Consider the following 21,314-nt stretch of genomic DNA (forward strand, 5'->3'; position numbering starts at 1 on the left):
TTGGGGGTGAGGGGCATCACCTCGAATCACCTAGAGGACGCCGGCGGGGAGAGAAACCTAGGGGGAAGGAGGGGAGGAGAGAGGAGGAATCACCTAGAGGGCGCCGGCGTCGAGGAGGCTACGGGCGGCGATCCGGAGGAAGGGGCCCGTGATGTCGTCGGCGTCCTTGGCCGCCTTCTTGACCTTCCGAGCAGAAGAAGGCACGGGTGGTGAGAGGAGGAGGAGGAGAAGCTAGGGGGATGGGGGAAGGGAGGGAGGGGACGTACGTGCTGGGGCGGGGCGGCGAAGGAGCGGCGGGCGCGGGGGCGGCGGCGCGAGGGAGCTGCAGTGGTGGGGGCGGCGGGGGTGGAGTCCGGCGGGGGTCGGGGCGGCGGCGTCGAGGCAGCGCAAGACCACAGCGGCGGACGACGTGCATGCGCGGCGGATGGAGGGGGCGGAGCAAGGGGTGGCGGGGTACGGTTGGGGTCGAGTGGGGGATCTGGCGAGGGAGGGAGGGAGGCCACAGTGCGAGGGGAACAAGTACGTCGATTCTAATGGCGCACCTCCCCCTGGTGCGCCATAAGTACGTCGATTCTAATGGCGCACCTCCCCCTGGTGCGCCATTAGAATTTTGTTTTACTTACTAGCCCGACTGGTCAGGTTATATTCCACCTAACCCTATCTCCATCAGAACACGCCCACTAGCCTGACTGGTCAGCACGCAGCACACACACTAGGAGGTCCTGGGTTCGATTCCTAGGCTCCCCAATTTTTGTTTTTATGCATTTAAAATGTTGTTTGATATTTATTTGTGTTTAAATATGTTCAAACTTGTTTAAATCATAACAGTAATATTTTTTTATAAAAACAGTAATGATTTTTTAAAAAATATCATCAAATTTGTTATTTGAAAATATAATCAAATTTGCTTTTTTTTGCAAATTTAGTTGCATTCATTTGTGACGGTGGAGCGGGCCAGGGAGGGTGCGGGGGGTCGTCGGCGACGGCCGGTGGAGCGGGGGAGGGTGCGGTGGGTCGTCGGCGATGGTGGAGTGGGGGAGGGTGCGGGCCGGGGTCGGCAGCGGCGGCCGGTGGAGCGGGGGAGGGAAATATTCTTTCTCTCCGAAACCACCTGCCCCGCGAGATATCCGAAACTGAGATAGTCGTGCACCGTCGTGAGCAGTGCGGCTCTCATAGGGAAATATTCTTTCTCTGCGGCGTCCCACGTATCAACCAACTGCCCCAGGTGCGCCATTAGTAGTTTTGCAAAAAAGTAAAAAAAAATATTGTAGTGGCGCACTATGTTCCTGGTGCGCCATTACTAGTTACAACTAGTAATGGCGCACTATGTCCTGGTGCGCCATTAGTATGTCTGGCAAAATTAAAAAAAATTGTTACTAATGGCGCACCGTGTGTCCGGTGCGCCATTAGTGTATTTCACACTAATGGCGCACCAGCACATGGTGCGCCACTGCTACATAGCAATGGCGCACCACATATCTGGTGCGCCATTAGTGGCCATTCCATCTATAGCCCTTTTCCTAGTAGTGTGATCAGGAAAACAGAACCATCATGCAACACTTGAGCTAGTCTTAGAGGCCAGACTAAGAATACTTCTTACCGTTTATTATTCCACACGTGCATATGAGTCTTCCTCCGAGCCTCGTGTTATTGCAGACTCGAGAACCATAGCAGTTATAGCATGGAACATAAACATAATTATGAACTTGGAGATAAATAATATCATTTATTATTGCCTCTAGGGCATATCTCCTACACTCAGATTATCTGGGTACTACAATTGCTTGAATCAAGTGGGAGTTAATCTTCCAGATAAGATAGTAATTGACAAAGTTCTCTAGTCACTATCACCAAGTTACTAGAACTTCGTGATGAACTACAATATGCAAGGGATGACGAAAGTAATTCCCGAGCTCTTCGCGATGCTGAAATCGGCGAAGGTAGAAATCAGGGAAGAGCATCAAATGTTGATGGTTTACAAGACCACTAGTTTCAAGAAAAGGGCAAAGGAATAGAAAGGGAACTTCAAGAAAGAATGACAAACAAGTTGTCACTCCCGTGAAGAAACCCAAAGCTAGACTCAAGCCTGAAACTGAGTGCTTCTACTGCAAAGGAAATGGTCACTGGAAGTGGAACTGCCCCTAGATACTTGGCGGATAAGAAGGATGGCAAAGTGAACAAAGGTATATTTGATATACATGTTATTGATGTGTACTTTACTAGTGTTTATAGCAACCCCTCGGTATTTGATACTAGTTCATTTGCTAAGAGTAGTAACTCGAAACAAGAGTTGCAAAATAAACAGAGACTAGTTAAGGGCGAGGTGACGATGTGTGTTGGAAATGATTCCAAGGATGATAAGATCACCATCGCAAACTCCCTTTACCTTCGGGATTAGTGTTGAACCTAAAATAAATGTTATTTGGTGTTTGCGTTGAGCATGAATATGATTAGATCATGTTTATTGCAATACGTGTTATTCATTTAAGTCAAAGAATAATTGTTGTTCTGTTTACATGAATAAAACCTTCTATGGTCATACACTCAAAATAAATGTTTTATTGAATCTCGATCGTGTTGATACACATATTCATAATATTGATGCCAAAAGATGCAAAGTCGATAATGATAGTGCAACATATTTGCAGCACTGCCGTTTAGGTCATATTGGGGTAAAGTGGATGAAGAAACTCCATGCTGATGGGCTTTTGGAATCACTTGATTATGATTCACTTGATGCTTGCGAACCATGCCTCATGGGCAAGATGACTAAGACTCGTTCTCCGGAACAATGGAGCGAGCCACTGACTTATTGAAAATAATACATACCGATGTATGCGGTCCAATGAGTGTTGAGGCTCACGGCGGGTGTCATTGTTTTCTCACCTTCACGATGATTTGAGCAGATATGTGTATATCTACTTGATGAAACAAGTCTGAAACACTTGAAAAGTTCAAAGATTTTCAGAGTGAAGTAGAGAATCATCATAACAAGAAAATAAAGTTTCTACGATCTGATCGCAGAGACAAATATTTGAGTTACGAGTTTGCAATTAAAACAATGTGGAATAGTTTCACAAACTCATGCCACCTGGAACACCACAGCATAATGGTGTGTTCGAACGTCATAACAGTACTTTATTGGATATAGTTCAAGGTGTTGACTACGATGAGATTTTCTCACTCGTAGCAATGCTTAAGTCTGTCCGAATCATGTTAGCAATTGCCACAATTTATGAAATCTGGCAAATGGGTGTCAAAACTACAATCCTTAATGGATTTCTTAAAGAAGAGTTGTATATGATGCAACCAGAAGGTTATGTCGATCCTAAAGGTGCTAACAAAATGTGCAAGCTCCAGCGATCCATCTATGGACTGGTGCAAGCATCTCGGAGTTGGAATATACGCTTTGATGAGTTGATCAAAGCATATAGTTTTATACAGACTTGTGGTGAAGCCTGTATTTACAAGAAAGTAAGTGGGAGCACTACATCATTTCTGATAAACATATGTGAACGACATATTGTTGATCGGAAATAATGTAGGATTTTCTGGAAAGCATAAAGGAGTGTTTGAAAGGATTTTTCAAAGAAAGACCTCGACGAAGCTGCTTACATATTAAGCATCAAGATCTATAGAGATAGATCAAGACGCTTGATAAGTTTTTTTCAATGAGTACATACCTTGACAAATTTTTGAAGTAGTTCAAAATGGAACAATGAAACAAGGAGTTCTTGCCTGTAAGGTGTAAAGTTGAGTAAGACTCAAAACCCGACGACGGCAGAAAATAGAAAGAGAATGAAAGTCATTCCCTATGCCTCAGCCATAGGTTCTATAAAGTATGCCATGCTATGTACCAGACCTATTGTATACCTTGCTATGAGTTTGGCAAGGGGGTACGATAGTGATCCAGGAGTAGATCACTGGACAGCGGTCAAAGTTATCCTTAGTTACCTAAGAGGACTAAGGAAATATTTCTCGGTTATGGAGGTGATAAAAGAGTCCGTCGTAAAGAGTTACGTCGATGCAAGCTGTGACACCGATCTGGATGACTCTAAGTCTCGATCTAGATACATATTGAAAGTGGGAGCAATTAGCTAGAGTAGCTCCGTGCAGAGCATTGTAGACATAGAAAATTTGCAATATACATACGGCTCTGAATGTGGCAGACCCGTTGACTAAATTTCTCTCACAAGCAAAACATGATCACTCTTTGGGTGTTAATCACATAGCGATGTGCACTAGATTATTGACTCTAGTAAACCCTTTGGGTATTAGTCACATGGAAATGTGAAATAATCACATAAAGATGTGAACTATTGGTGTTAAATCACATGGCGATGTGAACTAGATTATTGACTCTAGTGCAAGTGGGTGACTGAAGGAAATATGTGATACGTCTCCAATGTATCTATAATTTTTTATTGTTCCATGCTATATTATATTCTGTTTTGGACATTAATGGGCTTTATTATACACTTTTATATTATTTTTGGGACTAACCTATTAACTGGAGGCCCAGCCCAGAATTGCTATTTTTTGCCTATTTCAGAGTTTCGCAGAAAAAGAATATCAAACGGAGTCCAAACGGAATGAAACCTTCGGGAACGTGATTTTTGGAACAAGCGTGATTCAGAGGACTTGGACCCTATGTCAAGACATCAACCAGGAGGGCACGAGGTAGGGGGGCACGCCCTCCACCCTCATGGGCCCCACGTTGCTCCACTGACGTACCTCTTCCTCCTATATATACCAACGTACCCCCAAACTACCAGATACGGAGCCAAAAACATAATTCCACTGCCGCAACCTTCTGTACCCGTGAGATCCCATCTTGGGGCCTTTTCCAGAGCTCCGCCGGAGGGGGCATCGATCACGGAGGGCTTCTACATCAACACCATAGCCTCTCCGATGATGTGTGAGTAGTTTACTTCAGACCTTCGGGTCCATAGTTATTAGCTAGATGGCTTCTTCTCTCTTTTTGGATCTCAATACAATGTTCTCCCCCTCTCTTGTGGAGATCTATTCGATGTAATCTTCTTTTGCGATGTGTTTATTGAGACCGATGAATTGTGGGTTTATGATCAAGTTTATCTATGAACAATATTTGAATCTTCTCTGAATTCTTTTATGTATGATTGGTTATCTTTGCAAGTCTCTTTGAATTATCAGTTTGGTTTGGCCTACTAGATTGATCTTTCTTGCAATGGGAGAAGTGCTTAGCTTTGGGTTCAATCTTGTGGTGTCCTTTCCCAGTGACAGTAGGGGCAGCAAGGCACATATTGTATTGTTGCCATCGAGGATAACAAGATGGGGTTAATATCATATTGCATGAGTTTATCCCTCTACATCATGTCATCTTACTTAAAGCGTTACTCTATTCTTATGAACTTAATACTCCAGATGCATGCTGGATAGTGGTCGATGTGTGGAGTAATAGTAGTAGATGCAGGCAGGAGTCGGTCTACTTGTCTCGGATGTGATGCCTATATACATGATCATACCTAGATATTCTCATAATTATGCTCAATTCTGTCAATTGCTCAACAGTAATTTGTTCACCCACCGTAATACTTATGCTCTTGAGAGACGCCACTAGTGAAACCTATGGCCCCGGGGTCTATTTTCCATCATATTTAATCTCCCGACAACAAGCTATTTCTGGTGCCGTTTTTATTTTTGCTTTATTTACTTTGCATCTTTATCATAAAAATAACAAAAATATTATCTTATCATATCTATCAGATCTCACTCTCGTCAGTGACCGTGAAGGGATTGACAACCCCTTTATTGCGTTGGTTGCGAGGATTTATTTGTTTGTGTAGGTGCGAGGGACTCGTGCGTGGCCTCCTACTGGATTGATACCTTGGTTCTCAAAAACTGAGGGAATACTTACGCTACTTTGCTGCATCACCCTTTCCTCTTCAAGGGAAAACCAACGCAGTGCTCAAGAGGTAGCAATATGCCCTGGAGGCAATAATAAAGTTGTTATTTGTATTTCCTTATATCATGACAAATGTTTATTATTCATGCTAGAATTGTATTAACCGGAAACTTAATACATGTGTGAATACATAGATAAACAGAGTTTCACTAGTATGCCTCTACTTGACTAGCTCGTTGAATCAAAGATGGTTAAGTTTCCTAGCCATAGACATGTGTTGTCATTTGATTAACGGGATCACATCATTAGAGAATGATGTGATTGACTTGACCCATTCCGTTAGCTTAGCACTTGATCATTTAGTATGTTGCCATTGCTTTCTTCATGACTTATACATGTTCCTATGACTATGAGATTATGCAACTCCCGAACACCGGAGGAACACTTTGTGTGCTACCAAACGTCACAACGTAACTGGGTGATTATAAAGGTGCTCTACAGGTGTCTCCAATGGTGTTTGTTGAGTTGGCATAGATCGAGATTAGGATTTGTCACTCCGATTGTCGGAGAGGTATCTCTGGGCCCTCTCGGTAATGCACATCACTATAAGCCTTGCAAGCAATGTACTAATGAGTTAGTTGCGGGATGATGCGTTACGGAACAAGTAAAGAGACTTGCTGGTAACGAGATTGACACTACTAGGGAAAAGCCTAGCAACAGTGCGGGTTTTAGGTACATTTGTAGCGCGGGTGCCCGCACTACTGATACGGTGCTACAGCTAACTGGTTGTAGTAGCGCGGGTGCCACCCGCGTTAGTAGTAGCGTGGATACCACCCGCGCTACTACTAACTAGTAGTAGTGTGGGTCTGTACCCTCGCTACTGCTAACTAATTAGGAATTAAAAAATAAATTCCAGCCATGGCTGCTGCTGCTAGCTAGGCGTCATCGTCCTCTTCATCCATGGTCAATGCTGATCCTAGAGGGGATGAAGTCGTCCATGGTGATACACCTCTCCTTTGCTTCTACTACAAAAAAGAGAAGGACTAGAAGAGGAAGAGAGAGATAGAGAGGAGTAGGTGCAGCAACTCACCGGTGGTCGCCGGAGTTGGAGCCGAAACCTTAGATGAAGCCATGGATGGCGTTCTGCTCGATCTGGAAGATGAAGAGAGAGAGAGAGAGAGAGAGAGAGAGAGAGAAAGGGAGAGAGAGAGGAGTAGGAAGAACAACTCACCTGTGGTTGTGTCCATAGCGGATCTGGCCGCCGCCATGGATGGCGCTCTGCTGGATCTGCCTCTCCTTCCAACATCAGAGAAGGAGGAGGAAGGAGGGGGAGGGGGTTGTGGTGGGTGTGGAGGTTGCCGGATTTGGGGGAGGCATGAGGTGCGAGGCCGGCGGTGGTGGTGGATGAGGAAGGGAATCGCGCGTGCGAGGGAGAAGCGGAATGGGAGAGCCTATGGAGAGAGGGGGAGAGTGAGGGAGAGAGGAGGGATTCGACCGAGGATATGGAGATTTCACCTACCTTGTACTTAGTAGTAGCGAGGGGTATAAACCCGCGCTACTACTATCAACTTAGTAGTAGCGCGGGTTCATACCCCTCGCTACTACTATGGCATGTCCCGGGGGGGCACGGTAGAGACTGCTTAGTAGTAGCGAGGGTTAAAAACCCGCGCTACTACTATCAACTTAGTAGCAGCGAGGGGTAAAAAACCGCGCTACTAGTAAGTAGCAGCAGCGAGGGGTATAAACCCGCGCTACTAGTAAGGGCCTGTCTATAAGTTTTTCCCTAGTAGTGTGAACTAGGTATTGAGATACTGACGATCGAATCTCGGGCAAGTAACACACCGATGACAAAGGGAACAACGTATGTTGTTATGCGGTTTGACCGATAAAGATCTTCGTAGAATATGTGGGAGCCAATATGAACATCCAGGTTCCGCTATTGGTTATTGACCAGAGACGTGTCTCGGTCATGTCTACATAGTTCTCGAACGTGTAGGGTCCGCGCGCTTAACGTTCGGTGACGATCGGTATTATGAGTTTATGTGTTTTGATGTACCGAAGGTTGTTCGGAGTCCCAGATGTGATCACGGACATGACGAGGAGTCTCAAAATGGTCGAGACATAAAGATTGATATATTGGACGACTATATTCGGACACCGGAAGTGTTCCAGGTGGTTTCAGAGAAAACCGGAGTGCCGGAGGGTTACCGGAAACCCCCCGGGGAAAGTTGGGCCTACATGGGCCATAGGGAAGAGGGGAGGCAGCCTACAAGGGGCAGCCGCGCCCCTCCCTATAGGGAGTCCGAATTGGACTAGGGAGGGGGGTGCGCCCCCCTTTCCTTCTCCTCTTCCTCTCCCTTCCCTCTTTCCCCTTCCCCTCCTAGTTGGACTAGGAAAGGGGGAGTCCTACTCCTACTAGGAGGAGGACTCCTCCCCTCCTTAGCGCGCCCAAGGTCCGGCCGGCCTCCCCCCTTGCTCCTTTATATACGGGGGCAGGGGGGCACCCTAGAACACAACAACAAACACTGTCTTAGCCGTGTGCGGTGCCCCCTCCACCATAATCCACCTCGGTCATATCGTTGCAGTGCTTAGGCGAAGCCCGCCGGTAGCTTCATCATCACCGTCATCACGCCGTCGTGCTGACGAAGCTCTCCTGGACACTCAGCTGGATCAAGAGTTCGTGGGACGTCACCGAGCTGAACATGTGCAGATCGCGGAGGTGTCGTACTTTTGGTACTAGGATCGGTCGGATCGTGAAGACGTATGACTACATCAACCGCGTTGTCATAACGCTTCCGCTTTCGGTCTACGAGGGTACGTGGACAACACTCTCCCCTCTCGTTGCTATGCATCACCATGATAGATCTTGCGTGTGCGTAGGAAATCTTTGAAATTACCGCGTTCCCCAACAGGCAGGAGCAAGAGGCCCCCCTTTCCTATCTCTCACGAGGAGGGAAAGGCAGGAGGGGCCACCCCTCCTCTTTCCTTCCCATAGGGCCGGCCTACCAAGGAGAGGGGCGCGACAGCCCCCTAGTGGGCTAGTCTGTCCCCTCCTTTGGCCCATTAGGCCCATACACTTACTCAGGGTGTCCAGAACCCCTTCCGGCGACCCGATGACTACCCGGTGCACTCCGAAGCTCTTCCGGTGTCCAAATACCATCATCCTATATATCAATCTTTACCTCTCAACCATTTAGAGACTCCTCGTCATGTCCGTGATCTCATCCGGGACTCCGAAAAACATTCGGTCACCAAATCATATAACTCATATAACACTATATCGTCAACGGACGTTAAGCGTGCGGACCCGACGGGTTCGAGACTATGTAGACATGACCGAGACACCTCTCCGGACAATAACCAATAGCGGAACCTGGATGTCCATATTGGCTCCTACATATTCTACGAAGATCTTTATCGGTCGAACCTTATGACAACATACGTAATTCCCTTTGTCTATCAATATGTTACTTGCCCGAGATTCGATCGCCGGTATCATCATACCTAGTTCAATCTCGTTACCGGCAAGTCTCTTTACTCGTTCCGTAATACATCATCTTGCAACTAACTCCTTAGTCACTTTACTTGCAAGGCTTCTTATGATGTGTATTACCGAGAGGGCCCGGAGATACCTCTCCTATACTCGGAGTGAAAATCATAATCTCGATCTGTTACAACTCGACAAACACCTTCGGAGATACCTGTAGAGCATCTTTATGATCACCCAGTTACGTTGTGACGTTTGATAGCACATAAGGTATTCATCCGGTATCCGGGAGTTGCATAATCTCATAGTCGAAGGAATATGTATTTGTCATCAAGAAAGCAATAGCAATAAACTGAACGATCAATATGCTAAGCTAACGGATGGGTCTTGTCTATCACATCATTCTCCTAATGATGTGATCCCGTTATCAAATGACAACGCATGTCTATGGTTAGGAAACCTTAACCATCTTTGATCAACGAGCTAGTCTAGTAGAGGCTTACTAGGGACACGGTATTTGTTTATGTATTCACACATGTATTTAAGTTTTCGATCAATATAGTTCTAGCATGAATAATAAACCTTTATCATGAATAAGGAAATATAAAATAATAACTTTATTATTGCCTCTAGGGCTATCTCTTTCACAGACGACCTTGAAGGCCATGCATACTAGGTCATCATCTAGTACCTTGTGTATTTTAGTTTTTTGAAATAGTTGAACTTATTAAATAGCGGTCTGTTCACATGTTATATGTAACTTGCTTTCATCCGGTTTCCATTAATTTCGTTCGTTCATGAATTATTGTTTGAAATATAGCTTGACATTTGATGCATAGGGTTAGATGACCGCCCCTATCCTTTGTCCGCGGACACGTTAATTTTTTGTTATAATGAACGCCAGTTGAAGTTTTCCTTAGCCACAGGTTAATATTTCCAAGCTCACACGACCTATGTGGTGGTTCTAGGGATGAAAATTTGAAATCTTGAGGGTATCTTTTGACTCTACTTAATTCAACTAGGCGAATTAAACCCCCTCGTCCATTTTTTCGCATTAATTCATTAAATAAACTAATTCCCTTCGATCCTCTTTTCGCCCTAAGAGCATCTCCAACACTGACCCGCAAAGGTATCCATCCGCGGACACGGATGCTGGAGCCGACCATCAAATGCTAGACGCGTGTGTCCGTTTATATTTTAAACGAAGTTTTAACTAACTGGACGAAATTCATGCAAACACGACAGATTTTATCAAATTTCAGATAGAAAATAGCACAAATCATCCATACACATCATACAAGTAAGTCTAGTACAACAATAGTTAAATTCAACGAGATTAACTCGATGTTCAACAAGTTTTTCACGAACGGATCATGTCGTCCCACACGTACTGTCCCTTCAGCTTCATCGAACAGTGTGTGTGCGTAAACGGTCATCCCTCCGTCCCGTGGTACATCACGACAGCGCGTGCGGGCTACAACATTGAGTGAATTACTCAATGAACAAGTTGGGTAAGAAGAAACTTACGATCTCCTCATCTGTCGTGGGTGATGACCCACAAGTATAGGAGATCAATTGTAATCCTTTCGAAAGATAAGAATGTCGAACCCAATGAGAAGCAGAAGAAATGATAAGCGATTTTCAGCAAGTTATTCCCTGCAAGTACTGAAAGTAGCGTTAACAGATATTTTGGTAGCAAGGTAATTCGTAACAAGTAACAATAGTAAAAAAAATGCAGCAAGGTGGCCCAATCATTTTATAACAAAGGACAAGCCGGAATGTTCTCTTCTATAAAGCAAAGTTTTCTCGAGGACACATGGAAATCGCTCCGCCGGAGAGCAAAAGTGCTCCTGCTCAGGTTCCGCCTCGAGACGGCGGCGCTTCGTCCTGAAAGTCATCTCCTTATTTTTAGGGTAAATGGCTTCATATAGTAGAAGGAGGGGGCTAGAGGCCAGCTGTGGGCCCCACAAGGCATCAGGATGTGCCTGTTGCCTTGTGAGCAGCAGGTGGCTCCCCCTCTGGTATTTCTTTGCTTCAGTATTTTTTATATATTCAATAAGAATTCTTTGTGAAGTTTCAGGTCATTTGGAGCTCTATAGAATAGGTATCTATGTTGTAGTTTCTTAGGTGCAGAATTCCAACCGCCAGTAATTTCTCTCTTCATGTAAATCTTGCAAATTAAGAGAGAAAAGACATTAGAATTGCATCATAAAGTGAAATAATGACCAAAAACATTATAAATAATAGTAGAAAAAACATGATAGACAATGGATGTATCAACGCGCAATAGCCACCTTGCCTCCAGCTGACCAACCACGTCATAAAACTTGGTGACGGAGGTTTGGAATCGATACGATAACGATCTTACATTGTGTTGTTGGATGATGTGCATGTCGTAGGGTGCAATGTGCACACATTGCCAGAAGGCCCCCCTTTGCCTGGCTCCTGCATATGAAATCCGCGAATACGACCAACCATGCATCACACAACAACTCATCATCCATGGTCGAGTACCCCGCCATCCTTCGTACTCTAAAAAAAGACACGAAGTTTGAAAATTAGCTAAATGGCATTTGACCGAACACCGCCATGGACGACGTCGACGGGGGGGGGGGGGGGGGGGGGCGAAGTATACCTGACTACAGACGGGTCTTGGGTGGACGACGCCGTCCTGAAAGGCGAGCGGGCACGTCGGTGCTGATTGCGGAGGTCCAGCAATGCCGGCTGCCGGACGGAGAGGTACATAGACGACGTCGGAGGAGGAGAGCGGATGCAAAGCAAGGGGAAGAAGGGGCGGAATGGAAGAAAATGGGACCGGGAGGGTGGATTTAGTGGGCCGGGGTTGTCGGAGTCCTACGTGGTTGCTGTGCGGACTCCCGCCAACATCCCTCCCCCTTCCAGTTTGCGATAAAAAATGCGTCCGGATCGCTCGGCAAACCGATACAGACTCGCGTTGGATAACACAACATGTACTGACAGCACGACCCAGACGTATGCAGGCGGTTTGAGGGTCTACATTGAAGATGCCCTAATTCAACTAAATAAATCAAATTCGCGGTACCATAAATGTTCCAAATTTTCATGCCTAGCTCTCTTCCGTCCAGAAGAACACCATTACACCAGGTCTCTAGGTTTCTTTTACAGCGACACCATGTCTTGCCTAGCCTTTTTTTTTAGAATCTCCTAGCCTTCTCTTTCTTGTTTTCGAACTCTACCATGTCTTAGCTACTGTAGCTAATGATCAAACTGCCAGCGGAATCTCGAAGCCATATCCTTTTTCCGTTGCGCGCTCGCTCGCACCGATGCCGCTGCCCTCGGCTCTCATCCCGGCATAAAAATTTCAACCGGAAGCTTCCCACCGAAAGCAACGTCGGAGGCCCTCCTCGCCGTCCGATCGAGTCGACGGACGGCGCGCGCCGTCCCGCGCCCCCGCGGGCCAATCACAGCCGTCCCCGCAGGATCTGACGGCCAACGCCCCCTCTCCCCCCGTCGGTCTCCGGCTCTATATAATTTTCTCTAGCCCCCTCCGCAAGTGACGTCGACGCCCAATCTCATCCCACCTTCTCCACCTCCTTAACCTCCCTCATCTTCTTCCTCCGCCCGCAGCGACGCAATCTCACCGATCGGTCCTCGCCCCCCTCGCTCGATTCTCGGAGGCCAGGGACCCAGGGCGGCGGCGCGCGCGCGGATTGGATTCCCTTCCGAGGTCGGTTCAAATCAAGCTCCTTGTTTCTCCGTCCCGCTGTTGTTCTTGTGATTTTTTGTGGGGGTGTAGATTGCGTCCTCTGTCCGATTATTCTGGCACGGATTGAGGGATTGTGTATCTTGGTGGATTCTCGGACGCTGCAATTGAGCTGGGTTGGCTGCGTGGCTCGCGTGTGTCTAGCTTCGCCGCCGCCGCCGCTGCCGCCTTGGCACCAGCTGCCCGGGGTGCTTCTCCGGGAAGAAGCTCTCGGGGTGTCCCCCCCCCCCCCCCCCCCCCCCCCTCTTCTCATGGGTCAAATTAGCCGTGGGGATGCCCTGTTTCTATAGGGAAAGGATTTATCTTGTTCATTTCATCTGTGAAATCAGGGGGCGCAATCCTTCCGACCCTTATCGCCCTGTTTACGAATTCAGGGATGCTAAACTCATTCTCCTCCATATTGACGCCGGGGACATTATGTCTGCTCCTCCATGCTCCGTTGCTTTTGCCTACCGAAGCTAGATATTTTGGGGGCAAACTCCTCTCTCTCGCATTGAGATTGCATACGGCGGTAGAACGTAGGAGTAATATCTTACTTGGAGTGGGGGAAAAGAAATCCTGTGGGCATGTTCAGTAGAATGCTCAATGCCCATTGAATTGTCAAACCGTGTTTGGTTGTAGTACAATATTGCATTATATGCAGCATCAATTCATAGCGTGCATAATAATTGTAGTGGTACATAGCACAATTAAGCGCAGCAGATCTGTGTGCTTGGAAGCTTGTCTCTGAAGGATCACATCGGTTTCAGTTACTCTGTTGGCTAGTATCCGTTCTTGCTGCGGTATAGGAAAAAGTTGTGCTCTGGGTTTGATATATGCGTGGCTTATGTAATTAATTATGCGTGTTTAAATTAGGAAGGGATGACCGAAGTCCACTTGTGTGTATTAATACAAGTGTATAATAAAATTAGTAGTACTTGTACACATGGGGGCCATGGTGGTTGGGATATTTCCACTGACGCTGCTGAGCAATTAATCCCCTGTTTCCCGATCCTAACACAGTAGGGTGCCATTATCTCCTGGTTAATATTCTTTTCTGTGGTCACTAGATATGTTAAATGATGATCCTTTTGGTCTAGTTGTCTACATGGAATATGCCAAGCCATTTAGCTAATCCGTCGTTGTTGCGGTCCACATCACGATCCCCACCTGTTGTTGTTTATCAATGATTCAATCGTGAGAGGAACCCCACAACCACATAGAAAGATCAACGTGCTACGGAAGCTTATGCCCAAGATGGGACGGGGCATCTCATCCTCTCCACCCGCTCCCCCTTGGTTTAGTCAAATCGGCTTGTTTGGTCTTCCATGGCTAATGGCGCTGAATATTCAATTACAGCAGCTGGGATCAGCTTTAATCTTCTAGCCAGCACCTGCAAACGTTGTCCAAGTCCACTATGCAAACCGTGGGTACATATTATAGAATGCAAGCAGTGTTCCATGCCTTCCTTGCCGAGGTAACTCTTAAGCCGCCAATCATGGCTCTTGCCTTGAACATGGGGGCAGTCAAATACTGCGGCGTCACACACTGGTTCCATATCCTTGGTGATTCAAGTTTCCCAGGAAGATATGCTAGGATAACATGTCAGTACAACCTAAAGTAGCTTAGGGTTAAGAATAACAAAGAGGATAAAGACGGAATGCAGCATCTGTAGCCCTTGTACTAATTATTACTAAAGAAATCAGAGCATCCATAGCTGTTGACTCAGCCTGCTGAGAAAGATGATGGGTTCTTCCGTGGGGAGTCCATTGCTTGCGAAAAGGGCAATTGGAGGAGTGCTTATAGTTATTCTCTGGCACATTGACATGGAATCCAGGGGCTTTACCTAACATCCGCTCCACTTTTCACACTTGTTAATGTGAGTGGATAGACTCCTCAGGACACGATGATGTGGCGTGGGCCTTGATGCTGCCTGTTATCTGAACCCCCTTTGTTGTTTAGCAGGCAGCTGTGTCTGTACACCCCCTCTCCCTCGAATTTTAGGATATATACTAAGCACTACATGGCTGCTTGCTGTGTGCCTTCCAACTCTTCTTTCTTGGTGTTTTATCTAGTCCTTAAACATACAATTATAGGTGTGTTCACACGTTATCAACATTTTAAACGCTTCATGATTAGTCCCACTTTTCTGACTTTGCCTTTCCATTACATGTATTCCTACTGTCTACTTACCTCCCCTTCTATTTCTATTCGATTGCAGTACCGTGAGTTCTTCAACTAGAACTGTTTGCAACGCATAGCATCCTGATTGCTATGGAAGGTGGGGGAATGGACCAGGTTTGCATGGCTGCCATGACCAACCAACCTCCAGTGTCCGATAACAAGCTGATGAAGAACATCAGTGGGGAGATACCTTCAGCCGCGACTGCTGGAAGCGGCTCCTTTGACTGCAACATCTGCCTCGACTTTGCTGCAGACCCAGTTGTTACCCTCTGTGGCCACCTCTACTGCTGGCCTTGCATCTACGAGTGGCTGCGGCCATTGGTGGTGTCAGCTTCCGGTGCCAACAGCACTTCAGCAAGGCAGCAATGCCCTGTGTGCAAGGCCGCACTATCTGCTGACAGCCTCGTGCCGCTCTATGGCCGTGGTGGTAGCTCGAAGAAATCACTGGATGGTACAGCCATTCCTCGACGGCCAACGGTGCACCGGGAGAATGTTGCACACCAGCACGCGCAAAGCAGCATCGATGATAACCGGCACCACCACAACGTGGAGCCCAGCCCTCCACTCCGGCCACTACGGCATGCGCACCACCACCATCCTGGTGCCACTGAGTTCGACTTCGTCTACCCTCCTTCGCCAATGGGGCGTGGCCTGATCCACTCGACGGCTGGAGGGGTGCTTGGAGGGATGGCGGAGGCGGTGCTTCCGTGGGCGTTCCGCGGCCAGGTGCCACCGAGCATGTACTACACAAGCCCCTACGCCGTCGCGGACCACACGGTGGGTCCACGGCTGAGGAGGCAGCAGATGGAGGTGGAGAGGTCCCTGCACCAGATCTGGTTCTTCCTCTTCGTGTTTGTGGTCTTGTGTCTGCTCTTGTTCTGAAGCAAGGCTAGAGGCTCTCGTTCTGAACTGAAGAGGCGGTATACGGCTTGTGTATATATTGGAAGGCATGATATACTGCTTCTCGAGGAAAAAGAAGGCAAGATAGTAAGGAATGGATGTTGTTGCTTATATAGTGATGAAGAGAGGGTAAGGAATGGTTAATGCTCTTAACGATCTCTATCGGTAAGCATGCGTCTAGATCATGCTGATATATAGAGTTGTAATATCAAAGACTTGGAGGTGAAATGCAAATTTCATTCTTGTCTTGCCTCAGCACCAGGAACTCCATTACCTGAACCATACACATGGCCTGTTTGGTTTGCCTGCATCTGTCACTACCATGTGGATTTTCTTCCCAGAATCTGCATTGTTCTTGCATTGGGTTGGCGGTTTACTGTTACTGGATTTACACGTTTATGAATCTCCCCATTCGTTGTTCGCACAATTAATGTGTTAAACATTTATATACATTTTCTGGTCACTTTTCAGAACATCTCAAAATGCACATTGTAGATTTGCAAATTGAATGACCCGAAGCATATCGTACATAGTAAAGTGTTTGGCCAACTTTATTGTAGATGTTGAGACATTTCAATTAGCAGCCGTGCCCTACTTTATTGTATAATAAAAGTGTTTGCCCAACTGCATCTTTCTACACTGTGCAAGGAGAAGTCATTTGCATCGTGCATCTGTTCGGTGCCGGGCAAACAGTATTGTGGCCTCCGCCTGTCCGGTGAGAGGCCAGCAGCAGCAGCAGAGTAGTAGATGCCACCTTCCATGTGCTCGGCGGTGTACTGAACTATACTGATTACATGTGTTCAAAAGAGGAACAATACTGATTATATTTGCAAACGGTGGCAAAATCTCAGAATTTTAAGAGAATAAAACTGACCAATATGCACGACAAGTGATTATCATCCCACAAGAGACGAGGCGTCAATAGCTCAATCCATTTGCACAGTAGTACGGTTACATGAGCTAATTCAGTTTTTGTACCAGTCAAGAAACAGAACAGAGAAAGTAAGAACAAAGAAGAAAAGCAGGAGAAAGGTTCTACTGCTGCTGTTCCGCTGGATCGCCTGGGATAGCTCCTTGTTCCCACGCTCCACGTTGTTTGTTGCTTCCACCGCCTGAGAAAATGCATAGGATGCGCCATAAGAGGAGAAGCAAACAGCGACTGAAAACTTATCATGAGTCATTTTATAATTTATAGAGACAAATCAGATAACTTTGTGTCCTTTTTCTGAAGGCAATGACTTTTTTTGTCCTGTTGAACTTGGCAGGTTATTAAGTAAAGATATTGTAGATTTCCTAGACCAGACAAAATAAAAAAGGAAAAAATTCTTATTGGATGGATCCTGATGAAGGTTCAGTTGATAAGAAACAACATATACATAATCATATACTCCCTCTGTAAACAAGTATAAGAAGTTTTAGAGACTAAGTCTCTAAAACGTCTTATATTTGTTTGCAGAGGGAGTACCTCTTATGGACATAAGCAAATGTTGTGCGCTCAAATGCTATTATTATCAGGATTTGTATTTTTATATGCTATTATCTGTTGTCTCTTATTATCCTCCAAGAATATGCTGCGTTTTGAAAATTTTGATCCCGCACGAACAACCCTAGTTTGCTATTGAAATTTGAATGGATATATCCTATGCCACCTACAATTGAATTTTTTCAAGAGTTCTACTATAACCAAGATTTTCCAGGAATTCGCAAAATTTTGAGAACTGATACTTTCACTAGAGATGTCCTAGTCTCTTCTCTTGAATAAGAACCAGATGTTGGCTTAAACTGTCGCACAGATATCATACCTGGTCGTACAAATATTGAATCTGCTGAGCTTGCTGTAGAACATGTGTTGACATAAGATGATTAAGTGCTGACATCTCTATCATCTTTGTCTCCGTTTCTTGGACAGTATCAAGAAGATTGGTCAACTCCATCTGAGCCAAGAGTTACAGGAAAGTAAATAAGCTGACTTATAACAAATTGTATCTGAGACAACATTAATTGCCCAAGCAGTATAAAAACACCAATTCCCCAGTACCGTTACCAAAAGCGTGCAATTTGCCAAAAGCACAAAACACAGTATCATCAGGAGAGAGAACACACCTGAAAGGTCTAATTTGCCGTTCGGTTCAGGACATTATTTCTCATTTCCTCTGTGTATCCGTTTATTTTACTTGCACACCATTTAGCCATGTTTTAACCTATATATTTCACCATTTTGTATTCATTTTTGTTAAAAAAATTCACCAGCTAATATAACCACATAGTATATCACAAGTAATCAAGCACACATATATCACTACGTGTATCTCCTACAGTCCAACCTACCTGAGCAATTTAACAAATGTCAACACACATGTCATTCCTTTTAAGGAAATTCACCAGTTGATATCACTACACATAGCACAAACACGGCACACACTATTTTAATCAACTGAAATAGCTTGGTTCGGTCAAGCCAGAAACGGAAATGCCATTTTCCTCTTTTCCTAGCTCAAGATATATTATTTTAACAATGGCACCGTATTCTAGAAAACAATCTGTTTTTTTCTAATGGTGATGTTTTTGCAATGCATCTGAGCAATTGATGCAACATAATGGTGTCCCATGGCAAATTTTGCCTAGTAATCCCTCCGTCCCAAAGTAAGTGTCTCAACTTTAGTACAAAGTACTTTAGTACAACTTTGTACTAAAGTTGAGACACTTATTTTGGGATGGAGGGAGTATATATAATATCCCATCCAAATATTACCTGGAGAGCTCGTGTTTCATCGTCCAAGAGTTGTTCTTGAACTCTTAAGGGCACAGTTGATACCTCCCGGTCTTCAACCTTCGAGACATCAGATTTCAATACAAGGTTTGACTTGGATGGTTCAGTAGGTTTTATATCTGGCTTCTTCTTGATCTTCTTTCTTGGCATCACCCTATTAATAGCTTCTTGAAAGCGCAGGGACCTAAGGCGATCAAATTGTGCAGTTACTGAGTGGAGACGCTCGCTTAAAATCAAAACCTGGTAAAATTATTGAACAAAACACATCTTATTGGAAGTGAGCATAGGAAAATCTATAAAGAACAAAGAGGATAGTCCAGAAAATATTACTTAATTGTAATACAAATTGGTATAGAGAAAATGCTATTAAAAAAGAACAGAGTGATGTATTTTCCCACATGAAGCTTTCTTGATGCATATCTGAACTAGGAAGCAGAGTTCGTTAACATTCAAAGTTAGCTGCTTTGACTGGACAATCTATCAAGTTATGATGCATTTGTTTTATCCCACCAAATGATATCAACTGAAGCATATCCTTCTACAGTACTAATCAGGCATAATATACAGGACTTATTCAGTATAATCCACCGAAATATGTGCACATATAAGCTCAGTAACGCATGTATAATGACTGCCTGGAATTTCTGAAATTACAGAGAAAATTAGCGACTATACTTAAACGAAACAGAGAGAAAGGGGAGCAATAGCATTCTTCTATATGTTAGTATCTACATGGTTGCACGCACTAAAAAGCAGTAATATCAGAGCAATGCTGTATTTAACTGTGAATATCTGGCAGTAGCTGAACAGCGGGGAGCATAATAGTCATACCACACCATGCTGGTGAGCTATCAGGTCCAACCGGGAAGTCTCATCTCTTGTGCCAAGCCATGTGTTCGCTCTTCTATTCCTCTCATCTTCAAGGATCCTGTTCTTTAGGATATCTATCTGTTCCTTGCATGCTTTTACAAAAATACCAACCTAATATATGTTCAGCAATCAGCAAAGTAAGAAATGGAGAAAAGAACTTAGCGATTACCTAAATTTACAAGAATACACAGTCCTTACCTGTATGAATATATTGTCAACTCAATAGTCGATACAGTATACAAAGATACATACACAACCTAACAAACTGCATATATTTACAGTTTTACAACAAAGATAATAAATAATTATGCGTTGCTATGCTCTGTAACAAATTAGACCCTAGATTTCTAAAGTAATCAAGGAAGAGCTGAGAAAAAACTATAATAACAGTGCAAAAGGAAGATAAGATGACAAACCGGAACCTCAAATTTCAACTAGTAATACATATGTGGCATGTTGCAAGCTATTGTCACAACGAATCATCTAGCAACTAGCTCAGTTTAGAATAAATACATCAATCCTCAAACAAGGAGAAAAGGTAAATCAATAGACAATGCAGAGTAAGGTTGAAACTTACTTCATGCTCAATGTTGTCCCTCTCTTGCTCCGTGGTGCGATGCATGTCCACATAGTCCCTCCTGTGCTTCACTATAAACTTCTCGAGCTCCCTGATGCTCTCAAGCTACACCGACAGAACCCAGCAATTAGACTGGCAACCTCCCACAATCTATCAGGACCCTAAGCTTCGGCTATTGCTTCCGGTTCCTGTTGCGCTCAAAACAGAATAGCGAAAGAGCAGAGTTCTACCGTCTTGATTGCTGCATTTGTAAACGGCGATTTGGGCGACGGCTTCCGGATGATGAAAGACGACATGAGCGCGGCCAATTGCGACTGCGAAAATAAGAATAAAATCAACACAATGGATCGTAAATGATGAGACTGTTCTTGAGGCAGTAACTGATACACTAGGTTCCAGTGTAGAGGAGAGATGGCGCAGGTCTGCGAGGTGGCATGCTTGGCATACGAGCTCACCTCCGTGTAGCCATGGGAGAGCGCGGCGACGCGAACGGACTCCTTGAAGTCCTCCGTCCTGTCCCGAACCCTCGACATCGCCAAGGCAGCGGCGCCCACGGGGCTCCTCCCACCAGATCCGCGTGCGCTGAAATTCAAGAGCCGGCTAGGCGCGTCAACCCTGCGCCCGCGAGCTGATAAGGTGAGCAAACCTCGTACGGGATCCGCGCCGCGGATCGGCGACGCTCGAGCGCGGCGGCGGGTCGCCGGCGCGTCGGATCGGGCGGCGAGGTGGGAGGTTTGGTTGAAGGAGAGGGAGACAGGCAGGGGCGCGAGAAGCCGAGGAGGAATACGTGTACAGGAGGAGTATGGCCCACCTGTCAGCGTGACACCGGTTCACTGGCAACTGGGCCCTAGGGAAAACAGGCTATCTCGTTCTCACACTCGGGCACTCGGCACTCCGCGAGCCGCCGATCCGTCTCGCGTT

The 21,314-nt window shown here is 45.5% G+C and overlaps 2 protein-coding genes across 2 annotated transcripts; one reads left to right on the plus strand and one right to left on the minus strand.

Moving 5' to 3' along the window:
- The first annotated feature begins 12,797 nt into the window (after positions 1-12,797).
- LOC109732108 (E3 ubiquitin-protein ligase RMA1H1) lies at positions 12,798-16,431 on the plus strand. The gene is made up of 2 exons (XM_020291305.4): positions 12,798-13,077; positions 15,314-16,431. The coding sequence occupies exon 2, from the start codon at positions 15,367-15,369 to the stop codon at positions 16,156-16,158; it is 792 nt and encodes a 263-aa protein (XP_020146894.1). The 5' UTR covers positions 12,798-13,077; positions 15,314-15,366; the 3' UTR covers positions 16,159-16,431.
- Positions 16,432-17,069: 638 nt separating this feature from the next.
- LOC109732107 (syntaxin-81) lies at positions 17,070-21,256 on the minus strand. Its single transcript, XM_020291303.4, has 7 exons — positions 20,849-21,256; positions 20,624-20,707; positions 20,394-20,498; positions 19,778-19,927; positions 18,929-19,186; positions 17,979-18,110; positions 17,070-17,288 (listed from the first exon to the last, which is right to left on the minus strand). The coding sequence occupies exons 1-7, from the start codon at positions 20,924-20,926 to the stop codon at positions 17,142-17,144; spliced, it is 954 nt and encodes a 317-aa protein (XP_020146892.1). The 5' UTR covers positions 20,927-21,256; the 3' UTR covers positions 17,070-17,141.
- Positions 21,257-21,314: the final 58 nt, after the last annotated feature.

The sequence above is a fragment of the Aegilops tauschii genome, chromosome 2 (genome assembly GCF_002575655.3).
Source record: "Aegilops tauschii subsp. strangulata cultivar AL8/78 chromosome 2, Aet v6.0, whole genome shotgun sequence".
Lineage (NCBI taxonomy): Eukaryota > Viridiplantae > Streptophyta > Magnoliopsida > Poales > Poaceae > Aegilops > Aegilops tauschii.

Bases quoted from the DNA above. Each gene is read 5' to 3' on its own strand.
- LOC109732108 (XM_020291305.4), top strand. From the start codon at position 15,367: ATGGAAGGTGGGGGAATGGACCAGGTTTGCATGGCTGCCATGACCAAC.
- LOC109732107 (XM_020291303.4), bottom strand. From the start codon at position 20,926: ATGTCGAGGGTTCGGGACAGGACGGAGGACTTCAAGGAGTCCGTTCGC. The intron at 20,708-20,848 runs GTGAGCTCGTAT...TTATTTTCGCAG, and splicing joins TCTCCCATGGCTACACGGAG to TCGCAATTGGCCGCGCTCAT. The intron at 20,499-20,623 runs GTAGAACTCTGC...CTGTCGGTGTAG, and splicing joins CAAATGCAGCAATCAAGACG to CTTGAGAGCATCAGGGAGCT.